At 36.4% G+C, this 20,151-nt stretch overlaps 2 protein-coding genes and 5 non-coding genes across 7 annotated transcripts in view; 6 read left to right on the forward strand and 1 right to left on the reverse strand.

The window, feature by feature from the left end:
• Positions 1-354: 354 nt before the first annotated feature.
• Positions 355-20,151, reverse strand: part of LOC127440579 (DCN1-like protein 1) — a 28,848-nt gene continuing 9,051 nt past the window's right edge. The window contains exons 2-8 of the mRNA XM_051697265.1: positions 4,260-4,367; positions 3,433-3,646; positions 3,115-3,283; positions 2,057-2,187; positions 1,823-1,905; positions 1,620-1,716; positions 355-1,191 (exon numbers count right to left, since the gene is read on the reverse strand). Coding sequence (XP_051553225.1) covers positions 1,115-1,191; positions 1,620-1,716; positions 1,823-1,905; positions 2,057-2,187; positions 3,115-3,283; positions 3,433-3,646; positions 4,260-4,337 — 849 coding nt within the window. The 5' untranslated portion in view covers positions 4,338-4,367 and the 3' untranslated portion in view covers positions 355-1,114. The remainder of the gene's footprint in view (positions 1,192-1,619; positions 1,717-1,822; positions 1,906-2,056; positions 2,188-3,114; positions 3,284-3,432; positions 3,647-4,259; positions 4,368-20,151) is intronic.
• On the forward strand, positions 6,078-18,714 carry eif4a2 (eukaryotic translation initiation factor 4A, isoform 2). Its single transcript, XM_051697260.1, has 11 exons — positions 6,078-6,585; positions 7,338-7,395; positions 8,855-8,987; positions 9,091-9,230; positions 11,549-11,717; positions 12,135-12,244; positions 16,690-16,833; positions 17,142-17,279; positions 17,550-17,639; positions 17,840-17,919; positions 18,007-18,714. The coding sequence occupies exons 1-11, from the start codon at positions 6,557-6,559 to the stop codon at positions 18,149-18,151; spliced, it is 1,236 nt and encodes a 411-aa protein (XP_051553220.1). The 5' UTR covers positions 6,078-6,556; the 3' UTR covers positions 18,152-18,714.
• LOC127441742 (small nucleolar RNA SNORD2) lies at positions 11,368-11,440 on the forward strand. The gene has a single exon (XR_007897404.1). It is a non-coding gene; the product is annotated as a small nucleolar RNA SNORD2 (small nucleolar RNA).
• Positions 11,961-12,032, forward strand: LOC127441740 (small nucleolar RNA SNORD2). Its single transcript, XR_007897402.1, has one exon. It is a non-coding gene; the product is annotated as a small nucleolar RNA SNORD2 (small nucleolar RNA).
• LOC127441735 (small nucleolar RNA SNORA81) lies at positions 12,280-12,463 on the forward strand. Its single transcript, XR_007897397.1, has one exon. It is a non-coding gene; the product is annotated as a small nucleolar RNA SNORA81 (small nucleolar RNA).
• Positions 16,877-17,062, forward strand: LOC127441734 (small nucleolar RNA SNORA81). Its single transcript, XR_007897396.1, has one exon. It is a non-coding gene; the product is annotated as a small nucleolar RNA SNORA81 (small nucleolar RNA).
• Positions 17,408-17,481, forward strand: LOC127441741 (small nucleolar RNA SNORD2). Its single transcript, XR_007897403.1, has one exon. It is a non-coding gene; the product is annotated as a small nucleolar RNA SNORD2 (small nucleolar RNA).

The raw sequence follows: 20,151 nt of genomic DNA on the forward strand, positions 1-20,151 counted from the left end.
AACGGTTATTTTTATGAAGGAATACTGATTTAGAGATCAGGGAAACAACCAATGGGGTCCAAAAATCTGAGACCACTTGGGAAAATATGACTATTTTTCTAATTTAATACAAGTGTTTTAATTACAAATATTACCAGCATAACAAAATGTTCAAAAGAGCATCTTGTGTGCTTCAAAGAAAGCAAGGAAACCTGACCTTTTACAAAGAAGTGAACGCAGTCACACATTGTGCTTACTTCGTTAGTGAGCTAGATTAATCAATGTGAACTCAGACTTTTGGAGCACTGGGTCAATGTTTTCTGACATTTACATGCTAAGAATTATTTACAAGGCCATCTGACTTTACTCATCAACTACTTTATAACCTGATTTTATTTTATGGATTATGTGACTTATCAAAGTGCTGAATGGACTGCAAACACACTATCAATACATCAAATGGTGTTATTAATCAAGAAAAACTGAGGTAATGTTCAAATTAATATTATTTCTAGGATTGTAAAATATAATATTCTCAGTTATTATGACATACCAAACAAGCAATATGAAATAATTGTCTGGATATCAACAAAAAAAAAAAAGTACATTATCACAATAAAACAAACAAAAAAACTTCACTGGCTTTCAAGACACCAGCTACTATGTTTCATAAAAAAAGAGAGTACAATCAAAATTCATTGACTTATAATTTCCATAAAAACCAAATGAAAAGAGACAAACATTCAAAGCAAGAATGCACATGAAGTATTAAAATTAAGATTATGAATTTCCTATCTGAGCCCTGGGAAAGGATTAAGATGTCATTGTACATGTCAGTGAATCCGTGACAGCTTGCTCATGTCGAACTGTTTCAACTGGATATGAACAGAGATTGATTTGGTTCCTGCATTAAGTCGAAACATAAATCGGCGCAAAAGATAAAAAGCCCAAACCACCATTAAATGACTGAAGAGAAAAAGATGCCTTTGCAATGTCTCTGGTTTGTATAAATGTCTCAGTCCTGAGGGCTTGGAAAAGGCAACACAGATCTCAGTTCAGTCCTCTGTGCTCAGCAGAAGCTGTGTGTTTTTTTTTTTCCCCTGTGAGGTCCAGACGTCCCTCAGAAGGAATGTACTTATACAGCTGTACTCTTGGTGCCAATGTATGGCCGCGCAAACTCCACAAAGTCATCAATAAGAACTGGCCACGCGCCTAAAAATAAAAACGGGAAAAATAAATAAATAAAACAATCCATGAATTGAAGATTCCTATTGAACTTAATTCTACCCACTAAATACTACATTATTAACATTTGGCTAAAAATTTGACATAAGCCTAACCATTCAATATAATAATTGGCTTATGAATACAAAATTAGTATCTCTAAATTACAGGACATTTAAATGTGCACTCAGTCATTTTTCTTAATGTTGTGTTAGCCAGTATGACAGTAGTCATATATTTACACTGACACACCTATCAGCATGATGCAGCATAATGCAAAAACTACATTTTTCTATTTCTGATTTGAATGGGCTCTTCATCTCAAGTAAGCGTAAAACTTTTTTTAACATAGAAAAAATTACTGAATGCACCTAAAAAAGGATGAAGTAAAGGAAGTTGCAAATAAAGAAACCAACCCTCCTCATCATAGTTTGACATATCATCAGTGATCATTGTGCTGAAATCTAACAAAAGGTTCCATGTGTCTTTGGGAATGGATCGCTTATGATGCTCCTGCAATGTACAAGTAAAACATGATGACTGTTGTATTTAAACATTATTTTAACCAATAAGATCACTTTTATGTATAACTTACCACCATGAACAAGATGATACTCACCAATAAAAATTTGTTCCATAGATCTAGAAATTTAAAACGCCCAGCCAATATTAAATTCCAGTATGCAATTGCCATTTCTAGGTCTGGTGGAATGAAAAATAAAATAAAATAAAATAAAACACACACAATAAAAAAATTGAAAAATAAATAAATAAATAAAACACCAGTTAACTTCATAGGTAATTAAAGGAACAAACAATAGAACAGTACAGCAAGAACAAACTTAACACATGCCTAAGCCCTTTTGTCCTGGATTCTTGGCAAAGTTGAACGTGAACTGATAGAAGTCTTTAAATTTCCCATGGTCTTTTAACTCTTGCTCCATCCTGGGCAGTTGTGCTTTGAGTTTCTCTATGCTGTCACACCTTGAAAAGATGAAATGAATATTAATCCAAGCATTACATGCCATAAATCACTGGATGACAAATAATGACTGGTAAAAAGGACTCAGCAATAAGGATGGCCCAGTGTAGGAGTTTCGACCAGTTGATGGAACTGTCACTTCCCGTAGTGCACCAATGCTGCATCTCACTTTCACTGACCATATAAATGTGCTTTTACATCAACATAAACATTTGGATTTTTGTGATAAACCCTTTTCACAGACTGATAACAGGTTACTGTAAAAAAATAAATAATAATTTTGTACATTTGTTCTGTAAAATTCTGCAATGTTTTGTAGCAAATGCAATTGTTTTTCTTACAAGTGTATGAATTCATGGCTTTCATAGTTGCATTATAGTAGTATAAATTCCAGCTATTATAGCAAATAATAATACATTTTAAAAAAAAAGTAAAAATAAATACAATTTTAAATTAAAATAATTTTTAGTGGGGCTGGGCTGGGTCATTGCCCCCCTAGATTTTCCTAGAGCCCCCGAGAACTGAGGCAAGTGAGTCACAGCCGGAAGAGCAGCGCTGTTTACAAGTGAGATGGAGGAACACTGTACAGTAGCTTGGTTGATTTTGATTTAGATCTGTATTCATCTGTTTCTTTACTCACAATGGTGCGTTTATCCTGGATGTCTCAACCGAGTGGAGAACGTGAGATTATGTCTTTATTCTGTCACACGACAGACCACTTGGACTCCACTCTCTCATGAAGTTTACCATTTATTTTTATTTTATTTTTTTGGGGGGGGGGGGGGGTGAACTATCCCTTTAGTTCTGGCCCTGGGTAAGTAGAAATATGATCTATTGGCCTAAATGGGCCAGAAGGAAACAAATTCCTACAGTTGAGCCATGTTCAAGGAGCTTTAATGTGATCTAAGTCAAGCATAAAATACATTTACCCTTGCTCAGCCATTCCCTCTATAAATTCTTGTTTGCTGAACTCGCACTGTGTTGCAGCCCGAAACTTCCAAGCAATTAGTAGTACACTTATACTTGCTGGATCGAGACCCAGGTCATCACAGAACTGTTGGATCCCATCTATACCAATCTTGTTATCATCTTGAGGGTCTGTTAAAATAACCACATTATTTTCTCACACTGCATCATACAGCAGGAATCTTATTTATAGAAGAAACATATTGAGTATGCTTTGGTGTGTTTATAATGAATCTCTACTCGTATGCCAAAAACACAAAGATGTGCTCCAAAAGGCTTACCTCTGTAGCGATTGTAGAGCTGTTCTAACCTTTTCCGGTCTAACGTTCCCTTTAGCGCCTGTACATAGAGGTCAGGGTTTTGGAAAAAGTTGTCCGTAGCAACCTCTAGTTTCCAATCATTTTGAGACAAACAATTCAGTGCTGTTTTCTCATTTGACTGGGTAAAGATCATGAACTGGCGAACTTTATCCTTCTGAGAGGATTTCAGCTTGTTCTGTAAGGAGAAAAGCATGGCGAGACCTTCTGTTATATAAACACAATGTGTTTTATGATGTAAAGAACTGCAAGTTTACAACTCAAAGTCACTAGTACAGTGCCATGCCATTGGGTGCATTCACAGTCTGTGTTAAAACATATCACAGTGGCATATGTTGGCCCTAATTGGGTTTTATATGAAATTATAAGCAATGCAAATAATTAACTTGTCCTATATGTGTGAATACAAGTTATATAATACGAATGCTGCATTCAAACGCTTCGCCTGTTCAACTGCTTTTCAGCAGCATTTCACACTGTTTGCATAAGGTTTTTTAACACACAAATAACCCTTCACTATGGCTCATTAAACTGGCTTGTGATTTATAACATTAACTTGTCAGCCCTGCTCAGTCACAGCTTTACCTCGCTAGCTCAAAGCTACCTGCTCTGTGTAGCTGTCTTAACAAATCACTAATCAATAAACCAACTCTTCTGCGAGGCAATATTAAAGGAATAGTGTCGTGAAAATGTCCTCATAACTGAGTGTGGTCCGTCGTAACGGTTTATTGATACTCTGTGACTGTAACGCAAATAAGCTACATATTTGTTTTTTGTTTTTTTACATTTACCATGTTTGTGATTTCCAGATTCCCTCTTCCGCAATCCCTCTCCGTCCTGCACCAACTTCCGCTCATGCGCAGTGCCATTTGTACCGCAGTCAGCTGTTCGCCAAAGCGCTGATTATTCATAAACAGAAATTGCGTATTAGTAACCACTATAAAATGGATATTGAAAAGGCACAATGCACCCATAGAATATAAGAAGCTATTTCTCTTCAAACTATCAACCCCCCCCCCCCCCCCATATGTCTAAATACAATTGCAATGGATGTGATGTGCTTTATAAATTGAACATATTATTATTAGTAGTAGTAGTAGTAGTAGAAGTATTTTACCCCAATATTTTTACAAAAAAATGTGGTCTTGTTGTTCTGAATGTAAATACTTTATGCACATTGTTAACATTATTATATGAATGCACATATACTTCCTCATGTGTATAAATCTGTCATGTTTGGGAAGAAAAAAATAAAAATTATATATATATATATATATATATATATATATATATATATATATATATATATATATATATATGTAGTGTGTGTGTGTGTGTGTGTGTGTGTGTGTGTGTGTGTGTCATCTACCTTTCTTTTGTATTCAGCATTTTGTAGATACAATATTTGCAGGCCAGACTTTGCAAATAGACTTGTTATTGTTCCCCATAATTTGCAAGGCATGCTCACAGTCCAATTTTAGTAAATATTTCTATCTACTGTTTTCCGAAACTCACAATCAAAAATTCTCAATAGAGCTAAATGGCAAATGAAAGGTAGTTGGCTAAATTGTATTCACTAGTTTCTGAGGTGTTGATAAGACTAGTCTTTGTGATTTTTTTTTTTTTTTTTATCACATCACGTGAATCTCCAGTTTATGTCTTCTATAACTTTGTTGCCCATAATAGTGCACTTCTTTAAATGAGGGAATACTGCATATTCTTAAAGTTATTTCAAGAATACCCATTATGTCCAGTCTCTAAAGAAGAAAGAATTTGTGCGCACATATTTGTCTTATAATGAACATATAGATGTATTAAATCACCTTAAATATGATGCCAGTTTTTGCACCACTTCATATATACATTTGTATTTCTTTAATAATGAACAAGTATAATTACAATATAGTGGAACAACAGAACAAAACAAGAGTACAAGTATTCAAAGGTCAGGAGTTTAAAAAATAAATAAAACAATTAATCGTAATAAATAAATAAAAAATATGTTCATAAGAATTATGAACGGTACAAAAGGTATTTGTTGACATTAGTTAACTACATTAGTTTGCATGAACTAACAATAAACAATACTTTTGCATTTATTAATCTTGATTATTGTTAATTTCAATATACACTACTACATTTTTTACATCAAAAGTTGTATTTGCTATTATAAGTTTATGCACTATGAATTAATATGAACTAATATGAACTAACAATGAACAATTGTATTTCTGTAAACTAGCATAACAAAGATTGAAAAATGCAGTAAATTAAATAGTGTTCATTATCATGATAACTAATGCATTAACTAATGTTAACAAATGGAACCTTATTTTAAAGTTTTATCACTAATAATAAATTATAATAAACGATACATATCAACTAAGAATCTTGAATTAAGCACAACAAACTAGTGTTTTCCAGGCTTTTTTGTTTTCAGACACAGATATTGTTTCAAAATATTGCTTAATTTTGCCATAAAATTAGGATTTTTATTGAAGAATTTACACTTAATTAACAATTTACATTTTTTTTTTTTTTTCAGTTTCTTGACAACCTCTTCACATAATGCACATGCTAAAGATGGGCAAAACATTTAAACTCTCATTTCTATGTGAATGCACTGTCCCCAACAGTCATTTACAAATTAAATTATTATTACGTTTCGAAATGGTCCTAATGAACTGGTGCCTTTCGAGAGAGAAAAAAGGTAAAAAAAAAAAAATAAATAAAATAAAAAAAACACCCACAAGTATTAAAGTCAGGCCAGTTTCAAGGCCAGAAATGTGGAGACCCCGTAGCGACTGACAACTCCCTTTCAATGCTGCAATATCCGTGCGCGTCTCCATATAGTCCCATGCCACTGCTCACAGCTCTGCTTAACATCGACATAACTGAAATAAACACGCCTAACATTTACACGTATTGAACTTACTTTGAACTTGTCGCGGCTAGTAAAGCGCACTTCACGATTTTAATGTTTTTGCAGTTTCACTGGAAATGTCCAGAAGTAGTCCCGGTTAGATAAAATCGACTGAGATTCACATGCTCTTCCTTTCCAAGTGAATTCCGAAGTCGCGAACGGACCATGTCTAGCGGTTCTGCTGATTACAACAGGTAGAATCTACTGTGACACGTAACTAAAATCATTTGATGTTTGGCACTGTGAGTGTATGTGTATCGTTGAGGTAGAGCAGCTTTGGACTAATTATAAACACCTGTGCGGTGGATTTGACGTGTGCCTGAGGACGCACAGCTGGCTAACGCGCGCTAGCTGCGTCTGATTACAGAATATTCAGTGCTTGCGTACATCTCAGACTAATCTAGTTGTTATTTACACCTTCATTTTTGTAGGGTCAGCATGGTTGGCTTTTATTAAGGATTGAAATATGAACGTTAACTAGGTTAACTACGCCCACCCTGAAATCTAACGCGTGGCCTCCATGCTTGAGGCCTTGCGTTCAACGCCTTCATTTCCTTTACTTTTAAACCCTTTTGTAAGTTGTTGTGAAGTCAGAGTTAGTGCGATTTTTCCATTTTATGGAGATCATGGCATGTCAGTGTATTTAGTATAATGTCGTTCGAGCTTGCTCTTAGATTAAAAGTGTACAAATTGCTTATTCAGTGAATATTTTGTAACAGATTTGGACATGTGCTGTGAAGTAGACATTTAAGTCATGATGTCGACATTTAACACGACTATTCAAAGTCTTATTCATTTCCACATGGTATTTTTGGAATATGTGCTCACCCGCACGCGCCTCTTCTAGAAATTGAAGTTATGCACTATGCAATGCAATACTCGTCTGGAGTAACTGCAGTACTCTTAGCTGTTAATACTCAAAAGTTCATGCTGTCTCTTCTTTTAGCTCACGAGATCGAGACCATGGAGGGCCTGAAGGAATGGAGCCTGATGGTATCATCGAGGTTTGTAAATCAAGCTTTGGAGACTAGTGGGGTGGAGGGGTTCATTAGTTAAATACCTCTGCTGGGAAAAACCTGTGCCAGTTCAAACACCACAAAACACAATCCATGAACTATTACTGCCTTAAGATCCTCCTGCAATGTTCCCACACACAAGCTTGAAAGGGAGTGGGCATTAGGCTGTTTAATTTATTTTACCGTAATTGTCTTTTGTACACTTCTGAAGTCTGGAAGCTCTTCTAGCACTGTTGCAAGAATATGAATGGCAAAGATAGCACATTTAAAGGGATAGTTCACTCAAAATGAAAATTCTCTCATCATTTACTCACCCTCATGCCATTCCAGATGTGTATGACTTTAATGATTTTTAGAAGAATATCTCAGCTCTGTAGGTCCATACAATGCAAGTGAATGGTGACCAAAACTTTGACGTTCCAAAAATCACAAAGGAAATATAAGAGTAATCCATACGACTCTAGTGGTTAAATCCATGTCTTCTGAAGCTATATGACGGGTGTGGGTGAGAACAGACCAAAATGTAACTACTTTTTCACTGTTAATCTTGCCACTGCAGTCTCTTGGCACAATCGCGATTTCAAGCTTGATTACACTTCCTAGTGCTTGACGCATTTGCAGAGTGCTAGATGGTGCCACAGTCCCTTTCAGTGCTCTTTTACCTGTGAGACGGGACTTCTCTACATCCGTTGGGTGTTCCAATTTCTCCCATTTTAATAACAGTGGTCCTCCTAAACTGTCTCTGATGGTGCTAGGAAGTGTAATTGAGCTTGAAATCATGATTGCCAAAGAGACTGCTGATGTCAAGATTCCTATAGAAAAAGGAGTTATATTTTGGTCTGTCACTTAAAAGCGATTAGGGATTAAACCATTGGAGTCATATGGATTAACTTTTTTGGAGCTCCAAAGTTTTGGTCACCATTCACTTGCATTGTGAGGACCAGCAGAGCTGAGATATTCTTCTAAGAATCTTGTGTTCTGTTGAAGAAAGTCATACACATCTGGGATGGCATGAGGGTGAGTAAATGATGAGAATTTTCATTTTTGGGTGAAGTGGATATAAAAGTTGGTGCGCAAAGAAAATCCAGAACTTCCTACTGGAAGTTACAACATTGTTGTGGCGCTTGTCTCGTAAATGCAGTCAGTCTGACATTTAAAGGAAGCATATTGCCTTTATGCCATAAACCTCAGGTTACTCCATGGGCATGTAATAAATGAGTTGTTACCACTTTAGATAAGAGATAGCTAGATGACTAATGAGCCAATGCATGCAAAAAAAAAAATGTATACTTTTTTTTACAGAGCAAACCTTTACTTTATTCTGTGGATTATTTTTTCAAAATGTGTTGCATTATCAATTGTTTGGTTACTTGTATTTGCCATGCAATAGCCTTTGAAGCTGATATGGCAATAAAATCCAATACAATCAAAAAACAATCTTTTACAGAGCAACTGGAACGAGATTACAGACAATTTTGATGATATGAACTTGAAGGAAACTCTCCTTCGTGGAATCTATGCCTATGGTTTTGAGAAACCCTCCGCCATCCAGCAGAGAGCGATAATTCCTTGCATAAAAGGTACAGACACTGTTGCTTGGATGTTCTTGTATGTTTATAGTCTAGAGATTTGAAACCAATAGCATACTGCAGAAGTGTAAAATTGTCGGTTATTTCTCTATAGGTTATGATGTTATCGCGCAGGCCCAGTCGGGAACTGGAAAAACGGCCACATTTGCCATTTCAATCCTGCAGCAGCTGGAGATTGAACAGAAAGAGACTCAGGCTCTGGTCCTGGCACCAACCCGAGAGCTTGCTCAGCAGGTATGCTGTACCTGAGGTCATGATAAACTTAAGTGTGTCTCAGACCAAGGCGGCATATTCTGGAAGTAGCTTGATTCAAGGTACTTTTTTGCTATTCTTCCTACAACATCAGTGTATAAATGTGGACTTTTATTTGCATAACTTTATTAACTATTCGGCTGGAAGTCATTTTCTAGCCAGAAACTCTGACAGGATAAATGATCAGTCTTTCTGTTATGGCCATGAGTGTTTTGTGTTAGTGGTTGGAAATTAGATTTAAAGGGATAGTTCACCCAAAAATGAAAATTCTCATTTACTCACCCTCATGCCATATCAGTGTATGACTTTCTTCTGCAAAACACAGGTTAAGATATTTGGAAGAATATTTCAGCTATGTAGGTCCATAAAATATAAGTGAATGGGTACTAACATTTTTAAACTCAAGTCCACAAAGGGAGCATAAAAGTGATCCATATAACTCCAGTGGTTAAATCCATGTGTTCTGAAGTGATATGATGGGGTGATATGCAAGAAGGATGTGAATCACCAAAAAAGAAAAAAAATGACTGAGCAGGGAGTAGAATTTATAGTAAAAAAAAGATTTAAATATTGATCCATTTCTCACCCACACCCATCTAAGGATTTAACCACCAGAGTCGTCTGGAGTACTTTTATTTTGCACTTCTGTAGATTTTGGAGCTTCAAAATGTTGGCACCCATTCACTTACATTGTATGGACCTAAAGAGCCGAAAAATACTTTTTACATTTTTGGGTGAACTAACCCTTTAATGGTTTGGCTGTTATATAGCAAAGTGACTTGCAGAGGCTGTTTGGAGAGGGAAAAAAAAAAAATAAAAAATTAGAACCGTGGACCAGTTTGAAGTGATGGTATACTAGTAGTGCACCGATCAGGAAATTTGAGTCAGATACCGATCTCCCGTTTTTTTTTTTTTTTTTTTTTTTTTTAAATAAAGTGCTCTTTGCCACACTTTTGCAAGTAATATGCTGCAGTTATGTTTATGCCCCACACAGTAAAAGTACGGTAACACTTTACAAAGGTTCCATTTGTTAACATTAACAACATTACTGTAGTTAACAAACTAGTTAATTTAATGTTGCAGCATGTACTAATACATTTTTAAAAGTTGTATTAGTTAACGTTAATGAACTAACAATGAACAATTGTATTTTTATTAACTAACACTGATTAATAAATGCTGTAAAAATATTGTTCTTTGTTTTTTCATGATACCTAATGCATTAATGTTAAAGAATGAAACATTTTTATAAGGCGTTACCAAAATTACATTAATTGTGAATTGTTAACATGTATTTTTTTGAAACGCCTAAGTTCTGTTGTCAATATCAAAAGGTCATTGTGACATACTGATAAGCAGTCAAAACCATGAGAGTGTCACGCACCGTTGACTTGTTCAAAAATAAGACGCATCCATTACAAGCTTCAAAACTGCTCCAGTGAGAAATCATTAATATCTATGATTGGTTTACTGTCTTTGGCATTTTGCTGATACAAATCACTAATTATTAAGCAAATGCGTGAAGACGCAGTGCCGTTATTGAAGGTTAAATGGTTACATCTGTTATTAGTGGTATTGTGACCAACATTAATCTGATTTAAATTGGGATCCTAACAGAATAGCGCTGAGAGCACGTTGAAGAGAGTAAAGCTAAAAGCGCTCATGAAGGCACAAACAGTCTCTATCACTCCACACAATGTCCGATTATGACGACTCGTTACATCACATGTACTCAGATTTGTATGTTTATTTTATTTGTTTTTATACCCGTTAGCAGTCTCTTTATCCTCTTCCTGCTCACTGTGCAGTGAGTCAGAATAACTACCGTAATGACTCTAGAAAACATATTCTTACACATTTTTAAAAACAATGGAATATTCATGTGAATTACATAGTGTCTGAAAGTTTAATTCGTGAATGCTTAGAATTGCCAACAATTCATCCTCCAGAGGCCACACTGTCATGCATCAAGGGCTGAGCAAGCGCTCATTCATTAGAGGAGCAGTATATGTGTGATTCCCTGCATGCTGCAAAAAAGATCAGCCCTAAATCTAGGCACGATCAGCCGATCACGGATTTAAGAGGAATATCGGCTGATTTCGACCGGTGGCCAATCGATCAGTGCACCCCATGGTATACCATCTTTCAGGACTGACCTGTTATGGAGATGACCACTTTTCAACTGATCATACTTGTCCACTGTTTGTGCATAAAAAAACTGGCAGCAAGCGCTTTAGTACATGAGGATACAGAGCGTTTAATTTAACCCCATCCACCTCTTTTTTTTTTTTTCTCTGAAGATTCAGAAGGTTATTCTGGCCCTGGGTGACTACATGGGTGCTTCTTGTCATGCTTGCATTGGAGGTACCAACGTGCGGAACGAAATGCAAAAACTGCAGGCCGAAGCTCCGCACATTGTCGTCGGCACACCGGGCCGTGTGTTTGACATGCTGAACAGGAGGTACTTGTGTAAGTAGACGATGCAAATTATTTAGGTTGAAACATGCAAGCTTGCTTTTAAAGCTGAAGTGTCATTTTCCCCTAAGAGTTAAAAAAGCTATTTGAAACTTTTTTTTTTTTTTTTAATACACTTTGTGGAAATCAATGTACAGCTTTCTTAAATGTTGTCTCTACTTAATTAGTTTGGATAGAATGTATTTTATGAAGGGAAAAAATGACACTTCAGCTTTAAAGTGTATCTGCTGGTATCAAGTATGAAGTGATGGTATATCATCTTTCGGGACTGACCTGTTATGGAGAGATTTCTAACTTAACTGATCATATGTTTGACCAACTTGGTTGCAAGCTGCTTGCCAAGACGAGCTGGTCTGATGATTTAAATTTGTTTTTGAATATCAGGAAAACTTTTTCTCTCTTTCAATACAGCTCCCAAATGGATCAAGATGTTTGTCCTTGATGAAGCCGATGAAATGCTGAGCCGTGGGTTCAAGGATCAAATTTATGAGATTTTCCAAAAATTAAGCACAAATATACAAGTAAGTCAAGACCCTGATGCCAGAGTATTGTTTCGTCTTTCACTCAAAAGAACTGTGCTAAAATTAGAGTCCAGGTCCTCCTGCTATATGCAATCATGCTAGTAGAGTATAATGTGGAAGAAGAGCACTAGCCCTGCACTGGAAATGATACCGGAAAAGAGGTCTAGCCCTCTTTCTTTATGTCCAGTGGCTTGTGTTTCAAGGTCCAGAGCAACATTAATTCAATGCATACATTCTGTATTGTATTTTGGCACTTTTCCACTGCACGTTACGGTTCGACTCAACTCTGCTCTCTTTTCTGAGCTTGCTTTTCCAATGCAGTTTAGTGCAGACTCAATGTGGGTGGAATTATAGGCTGATCGTCATAGTCCCGTGACATCTTAAATGCGATAAACGCACTACAAAGGAGCAATGGAGGGTATAACTAAAAGTGAAGCTTTCAAGCAGAATGTAGAGTTAACGTAACAAAACATACCATCCTCCATCATGGACTCCATAAACTCTGTGGCCAAGTCCAGGGCACTCTCCCTCACATTGCTTGCCGGTCTTTTGCCATAGATAGCGTCCGTTTGTTCAAACCACTTCCACTTTCTTCTGTTTGAACCACTCTGGCTGTTTTGGTCCTTGATGGTTCTGTAGTCATTAAGTTTTTTTTAATTTAACTTTTCCCTACACTGTTGGTAGGTCCGGTGGTAGCCATGTGCGGCCAACAGCTGCTGAGACACTTCCTGAAAGACTTTTTCGTTTCGCGTCACCCCATCCAGCTCTCGTTGGATCCTCTCCTCGGTTACTAACGAGAGGAACGTCTGCACCTCGTTTATTGACCACGCCGTGGTTTTGCGCACAGCCATTTCTTTTTACAATTCGAAAGTCGTATGAACAAATGAGATTGCTGTCGCTGTTGCTAACTTAAAACTAGCAGGTTGTTGTCCCGTGTCGCAAATCCAGCGACACTGGTAGTGACTTCTCTCTGACCAAGTGGTGATCTGCAGGGTTTTGACTAGGGCCCGACCGATTTTAGAGAGGGAAAATTCACCGATTACCAATATGGTGACCGATATAGTTCATTTGAGCTGGAATGAAAACAGACCTTTTCTATGTGGTTTGTGCACCAGTATGACTATGCAAAAGTACTCAGAAGGCTGCTTTCCTAAATAATTTTATCAAAGAATATTTGACATTATTATTTTATACATTGTCAACAAATTCTAGAAATGAACACACAGAAAATAAAGAATAAATAAAAATAAAATAGCTTAATTAACATCAGTACTGTATGTTTAGTATAAGTCAATGGCTGACCATTTAAATAAAGAATAAATACAATAAATGGCTAAAAAATCAGTACTGTTTAGTATGTCAATTGCCCACCATTAAAATAAAGAATAAATATAAAATAAATAGCTTAATAAACATCAGTACTGTATGTTTAGTATAAGTCAATGGCTGACCATTTAAATAAAATAAATTGCTAAAGCATCAGGGGCCGGTTGCACCAGCGTTACAACTTAGACTAGTTGTGGCGTAAATGGGCACTAAGTCACAAATTACGCTCTACTAAATATGAGCGTTGCACCATTAAATTTATGTAGGATATAACCCTAAGTATAATCTAAATATTCACGGCAGCCTCCGGCCGGAATAAAAAAGCAGACTCATGACATCAATGAGCTCATATTTTGGTTAACGGGCATCAGTCCTTTCGACATATATGATGGTGTTGGCATTTACACTCATTTACATTTACGAGAGAGAAAAAAAGCGTACTTTTAAGCGGCTCTTCAGCATGAAACCGATCTAATGGTGCCGTTGTCTGCTGAGCTGCAAAAAGATGCTCTGTTTACCTTTCAATCTGCTACGTCACTGACAAACTATAGCTGGCTAACAGCAAACAGAAGTGATAAACATGAGTGACATGGTTGTCAGGGACAGGGTTAACGTTATATAAAATGATGAGGTCATTTTTTTTAATTAACTTTCCAGTATGTATTTCACAATCTAGCTAGCAATTTAACGCACTGTTTAATTCCGCCATCTGCAGAGCCACTGTCAGTTCAGCTCTGTAAACAATGGAGTCGGAGCGCGCTCTGCTGGACGAACTACGTTATGACACCAATTCTAAAGCATTGTTTTCTGCATTATATGTTCAGAAAAAGTCATTTAAAATATACGCAGATACGATATATCGGTGAAAGGCTAATATCGGCTGACCGATATCAGTCGGGCACTAGTTTTGACATTGTGGATGTTGCAGTGTTTTCGTAAATTTGAAAACATAAAAATAGTTTCATTTTACACCATAGCTGCTGTTAGCGTTTAGAATTCATAAAGGTACACAAACTACATGAGCTAAATACTTCATTACATTAACAAAATATATCAAATAAATCAAACAACGTAATTACCTGTCCAAAAGAAAAACAGCAACCATGGCATTATTTTTCAGACACTTTGATTTCCGCCGTTGCCTCCAGCGTGGAAAAGCAACGGCAATGTTGATTCTGCATTTAGCACGCTCTTGATCCAGACGTTTTTTCGTTGTAGTCGTTTCAAACACTGTCTCTTCTTGTTTCCTTAAAACAACATAAGGTAGCTGCGGTTCGCCTTCCATTCTCGCGCTCGCTCTGCACAGTGTCAAGGAACCCGCGCTGATGACGTGTGATTGTCTGCGCGATCAAGTTACGTGGCGGTATGCAAATATAGATTGACAGACAGGAAGGACATCCTATCATTACATTCGGACCGAATGCAATGATTGGTCGATCTTTTTTTTTTTAGTCTTGTCCCTTCCACAGAAGATATATATATTTTTACATTTAGACCACTTAAATTATTCATTGCTATCAGGATGTGAAGAGACTTTCAACCAGTATAACAAAAAATGTTTCTGGAAAAGATTGCACACCCTAGCTTTAAAGTTCAGTGGAATTTATGCCGTCCAGCTGCGAAGATGCTCTCATTATCCAAGGACCTGAGAATTTGAAGGTAATAAGAGCCATACAGAAATCACATTACCTAGGTTAGCTAAAAGTAGTTAATATTAAAATGAGTTAGCCTTGGTGCTCAAAGAAATCCGTGGCCCTCATCATTTAGCGGGAGCAGGAAGAGCTGCCAATACTGACGTAGAAATCCCTTGGTTTGCATGGTTGCAAATGCGAACTGTACTATATTAGCCAGAACATCCTGTATGTTGTTCTGTATTGATGCTGAAAAAATGATCCCTCCCCCAGGTGAACGGTACTTAAACCTTAATTTAAGAAAAAAGTTTTGAATACAACAATACAAAAATCAACTGAAAAATACCCCCGGAACACCTGCTATGACTTTCTCTCATTTGTCAACTCATGATTTTGCATCCCTGATCATTATTAACGAATCCAAATTGCACACATACCAAATTAATTGAAAATGTGTTACTTTCTTAGGAAAGAAAGTTCAATGAATTTATCTGATTTTGATATTGTTGAGAACAGTATAAATATCTGGGTGAGGGAGAGATTCTGGCAAAAGTAACATGTTCAACACTTATAGTAATTAGGAGTAAGTAATTGAAAAGACAAGTTTAAATCTGTTTTGTTCTATTCTTTAAAACAAGTTTTTGTTTTTGGAATCAAAACTTTTTCCCTTTTAAAATCCTCCTTAAACGTAGAAATCAGCCATAAACTGTTAGCTGATTATGCTTAATTCATGAGCAAGCAGAGGTAAGACACACTTCAGTATTTAATTACGACAGTACTAATGATAAGTGTGATCTACCTATTGAATACAGTCTGAAGTTAATGAATAGTGCGAATTACTCAAACATGTTCTGTTTGCATTCAAGGCATAATTTAAAGTTTTAGAGATCATTTATCTTGACTTTATTTACATATGTCCCCTTGTGATAATCCAAAAGTAAAGTGTTCTGATTACATTACATTCATATTGCTGTAATTGGATTGTTACTGATTACATTTAAGTAATCACTAATATGTAATGGATTACATTTAAAAAAGTAACCCTCCCAACCCTGTGTACATTGACATCCTTAGAAAAGCCCTTACAATAAATCTCAAATGTTTTGCTGTTGACTGTAGGCCAATGATAGGCTTATGTTATAAATGGAATAATTATATGGAAATAATATATTGAATTTTGAAAGGCACTTTTTGTTTTGTCTTATCAGTTTTTTACTTGCCTGCCCCAATGTCATGCATTTTAATTGTTGAATTATTATAGTTGTGATATGTATTATAAGTTCTATCAATAATAACACTAATAATATAATTTATATATTTATTTTATTATTTTAGGGACTTACTATAATGTGATGTAATGTGAATAATTGGTCAGAATATCATGTAATTAACCCGACTCAATTTAATTGACAGCCCTAATATTTGTTTTTTTATAGTGCGTTCTTGTATTTGAGGTGATAATGCTAAAATAATTGCTTGCTTGACCAGGTTGTGCTGCTTTCAGCCACCATGCCTGCCGATGTGTTGGAGGTGACCACCAAATTTATGCGCGAACCTGTCCGCATCCTGGTGAAAAAGGAGGAGCTGACTTTGGAGGGTATCAAGCAGTTTTACATCAATGTTGAACGAGAGGTGAGACACTGGTTAAGCTTTCTTGTGCACGTGTTATCTCAGTCCCTTCTTTTAAAAGCACCATGCTAAAATCATCAGCTCAAGACCTTTGGGTCTAGCGCCGGTGTTCATGCTAGTACTGGTAAATCTCAAAGAAGGAAGAGCAAAAGCACACGGTCGGAAATGAGTCCAGGAAGGACCTCTTTCTTAATGTCCAGTGTCCTGGGTCTCAAGACTCTGTGCCACACATGACAGGAACCCACAGTGTTCATGTAGGATGACTTCCAGCGCTGGCACTCTCTGGTACTAATTAACTTATGACCCTGTAGGAGTGGAAATTGGACACACTTTGTGACCTCTACGAGACCCTTACAATCACCCAGGCTGTTATCTTCTTGAACACAAGGAGAAAGGTCGACTGGCTGACTGAGAAGATGCATGCAAGAGATTTCACTGTGTCTGCTCTGGTAAGCCATGCCAGAACTGCAAAACTTATTAGGATGTTTGTCCAGTGACCTACAGTCAATAGTGAGGATTGCCTTGAGTAAATGACACAATGTGTATTATGGTCTAGCTTAGATGATGCTTGGATCAAGTATGAAATGATGGCCTACCATCTTTCGGGACTGACTTGTCATGGAGAGATTATTTAAACATGACTGATCATACTTGTCCAGAGTTTATCAGTGAGCATGTCTTAAGCTGGCTTGTATTAAAGTGCTAAAACTGCTTTTCAGCATGGAGACATGGACCAGAAGGAGCGAGACATAATCATGAGAGAGTTTAGGTCTGGCTCCAGCAGAGTGCTTATAACTACAGATTTGCTGGTGAGTAGGTGTTACTTTAAGGTTTTGAAGGTGTAACTTCTGAAGGTACCTACTTGACAATCTGGCACAACACTTGTCTGCTTTTGTTAAAATACTTGCTTCTGCATAGTTACTTTTAGGACATAAAACTCACAAAGTACCATATATGGACAGGGACTTCAGTAGGTTTGCATTACTGACCTGAAACTGCTGTTCTTCAGGCACGTGGAATTGATGTGCAACAAGTTTCACTTGTCATCAATTATGACTTGCCAACAAATCGAGAGAACTACATCCATAGGTGAGTAAAATTACAGGTGATTGTGCCTTTATCTCAGATGGTGATGCATTTAATGCTGACCATTTCACTATCAATGTCCCTTCCCAGGATTGGCCGTGGAGGTCGGTTTGGCAGAAAAGGCGTTGCCATCAACTTTGTGACTGAAGAAGACAAAAGGATTCTTCGAGACATTGAGACATTTTACAATACGACTGTTGAAGAGATGCCCATGAATGTCGCTGACCTGATTTAAACTTCTGAGTATTTAACGCAGAGATAGCCGTTGAATGATCAGTTGCTTTTGCGCTTATTTTATTGGAAAGAAAAAACTACTCTTATCAATGCTGGTCTCGGATCTGACTTGTGAATTCGATACGTGACGCGACTCTCTGTTTGGACGGTTGTAGGCTCCAACCATATCAGTATTTTACTGGTGGTGGTGTTTACAAAACATGGGTTCTTTACATGTATTCTTTATCAGGTATTTTTTCCCTAGTATGTTCAAAATGTGTGTGTTAGATGTTCTTCATCGATTAGTAATTTACTTGTGGACTAAAAGATACAAGTGCTGCATTAAGTCTGCCAATTATGTTATGCTAACATATGTGTGCAGTTTAACTTTGTTCTCTTCACCTACCTTTTCAGTAATATAAAAGCACTTTTTAGTTTGTGAAATGTTAATTTAATTGTATATTGTTTTATCAAGTACTTCTTTTTGTGAAGTCCTCTTCAAAGGCGGGTCTTAAAATCTTAAAAACTTAAATGTTCCATGTAGCATTTGGCCCATTTGACAATAAAGAGGCTCATTATTCTCTCCGTGAATTGTAGTCTCATGACTTAGGTACACAGAGTTGCTCTTGTGGCAGAGCATGGCACTAGCTACACCAAGATCATGAAAACGTATACCTTAAATGCATTCACTTTAGATAAGTGTCTGCCAAATGCTTGAGTTTTAAATATTAACTAGTTTAACTTATCAAATAAAATAACAGATATATATAATTGCAGTTTTAGTTCCTTAAAATATAAAGAAATTAATCAGGACCCATTTCTTATAGGACTATATATAAAGGAACTGGCAGTTTTGAGAGCAATATAATTTGGGCGGGCGTGAGTTGCTATTTATCTCCCAATACTAAGATTTACTTGAGCAGTCCCCTGAGTTTTGTACCCAAAACAAATTTGTTTGAAAAGTTCATTCAGCATAGCAGCACATTTGAATTGCAAATCTTGCCTTTTTTTTTTTTTTTTAACTATAGCAAGGCATGTGAGCCTTAATGAGTCGAGTAAAATTAATCCAGTTGAAGAACTAAAACGTATCTCTCAAAGCAATTAATCAAATGTTATTGTGTTAGCACTCACTTTGCCTGTTGCTCACTTCATTCAAATTAAAACCCAGGATTTGGACACTTCAGATCTAACTGCATAAACCAGTGGTTCTCAACCGTTTTGTCTCTACAGGCATATCTGATACCAGATGTTTCAGGAACTGTCAGTTTCTACATTATGGCATACAACATTATAACATTAAAAGTTATATTTCAGTATTATTAGTTTAATAATTTGAAGTGAACTTGAGGCCCCCCTGGAAGTTTGCTGAAGCCCCCTTAATGGGCCCCATTCCCCTGGTAGAGAACCAAGACCATAAACCATTAATCCATTAATGTTTTGTATTTGGTTCTTGTTTTGATGGATTTGTAGGTTTGTAAAAAGAAAGTCAAATTCCAGAGCACTATAAACCCCATTATATAGTGTGCATTTTATCTCCTAGTAAAACACTGGAAGCATCACATTTTATAATCAGGAAAACAGCTGGTGTCCATTACGATCTGTCTGTTTTTAAGCTTTATTATAAGGCATGAAAACTATTAAAACCTTCTATTTGCATATAGGCATACAAATGTTATTTATTTTTGTATAAGAAAGTGTCTCTTAACCAAAGAGCCTATGGGATCACATTTGCTGGAAAGGCACACGTGGGGCCTCAAATATTTTATAGTGCTGTTTTTGCAAACCAAGAAAGAGAACTTCTACCGTAACCTTATTATCCATTGGGCAACAACACAAACTATAAATTAAAAGAAATATTGAAAAAAAAAAACATGTAAAAAGAAATTGCATAAATTGAAACCTGTCAAGAGAATGTCCTGGTCATATTTAACCCCTAATCAATTAAAAAAAAGAAACTATATTTTGCATAAATAAAATGAAGCATGTGTTTAAGACCATTAAGATTTTTTGCATTTTGACATT

This window comes from Myxocyprinus asiaticus, chromosome 5 (genome assembly GCF_019703515.2).
Source record: "Myxocyprinus asiaticus isolate MX2 ecotype Aquarium Trade chromosome 5, UBuf_Myxa_2, whole genome shotgun sequence".
Classification (NCBI taxonomy): Eukaryota; Metazoa; Chordata; class Actinopteri; order Cypriniformes; family Catostomidae; genus Myxocyprinus; species Myxocyprinus asiaticus.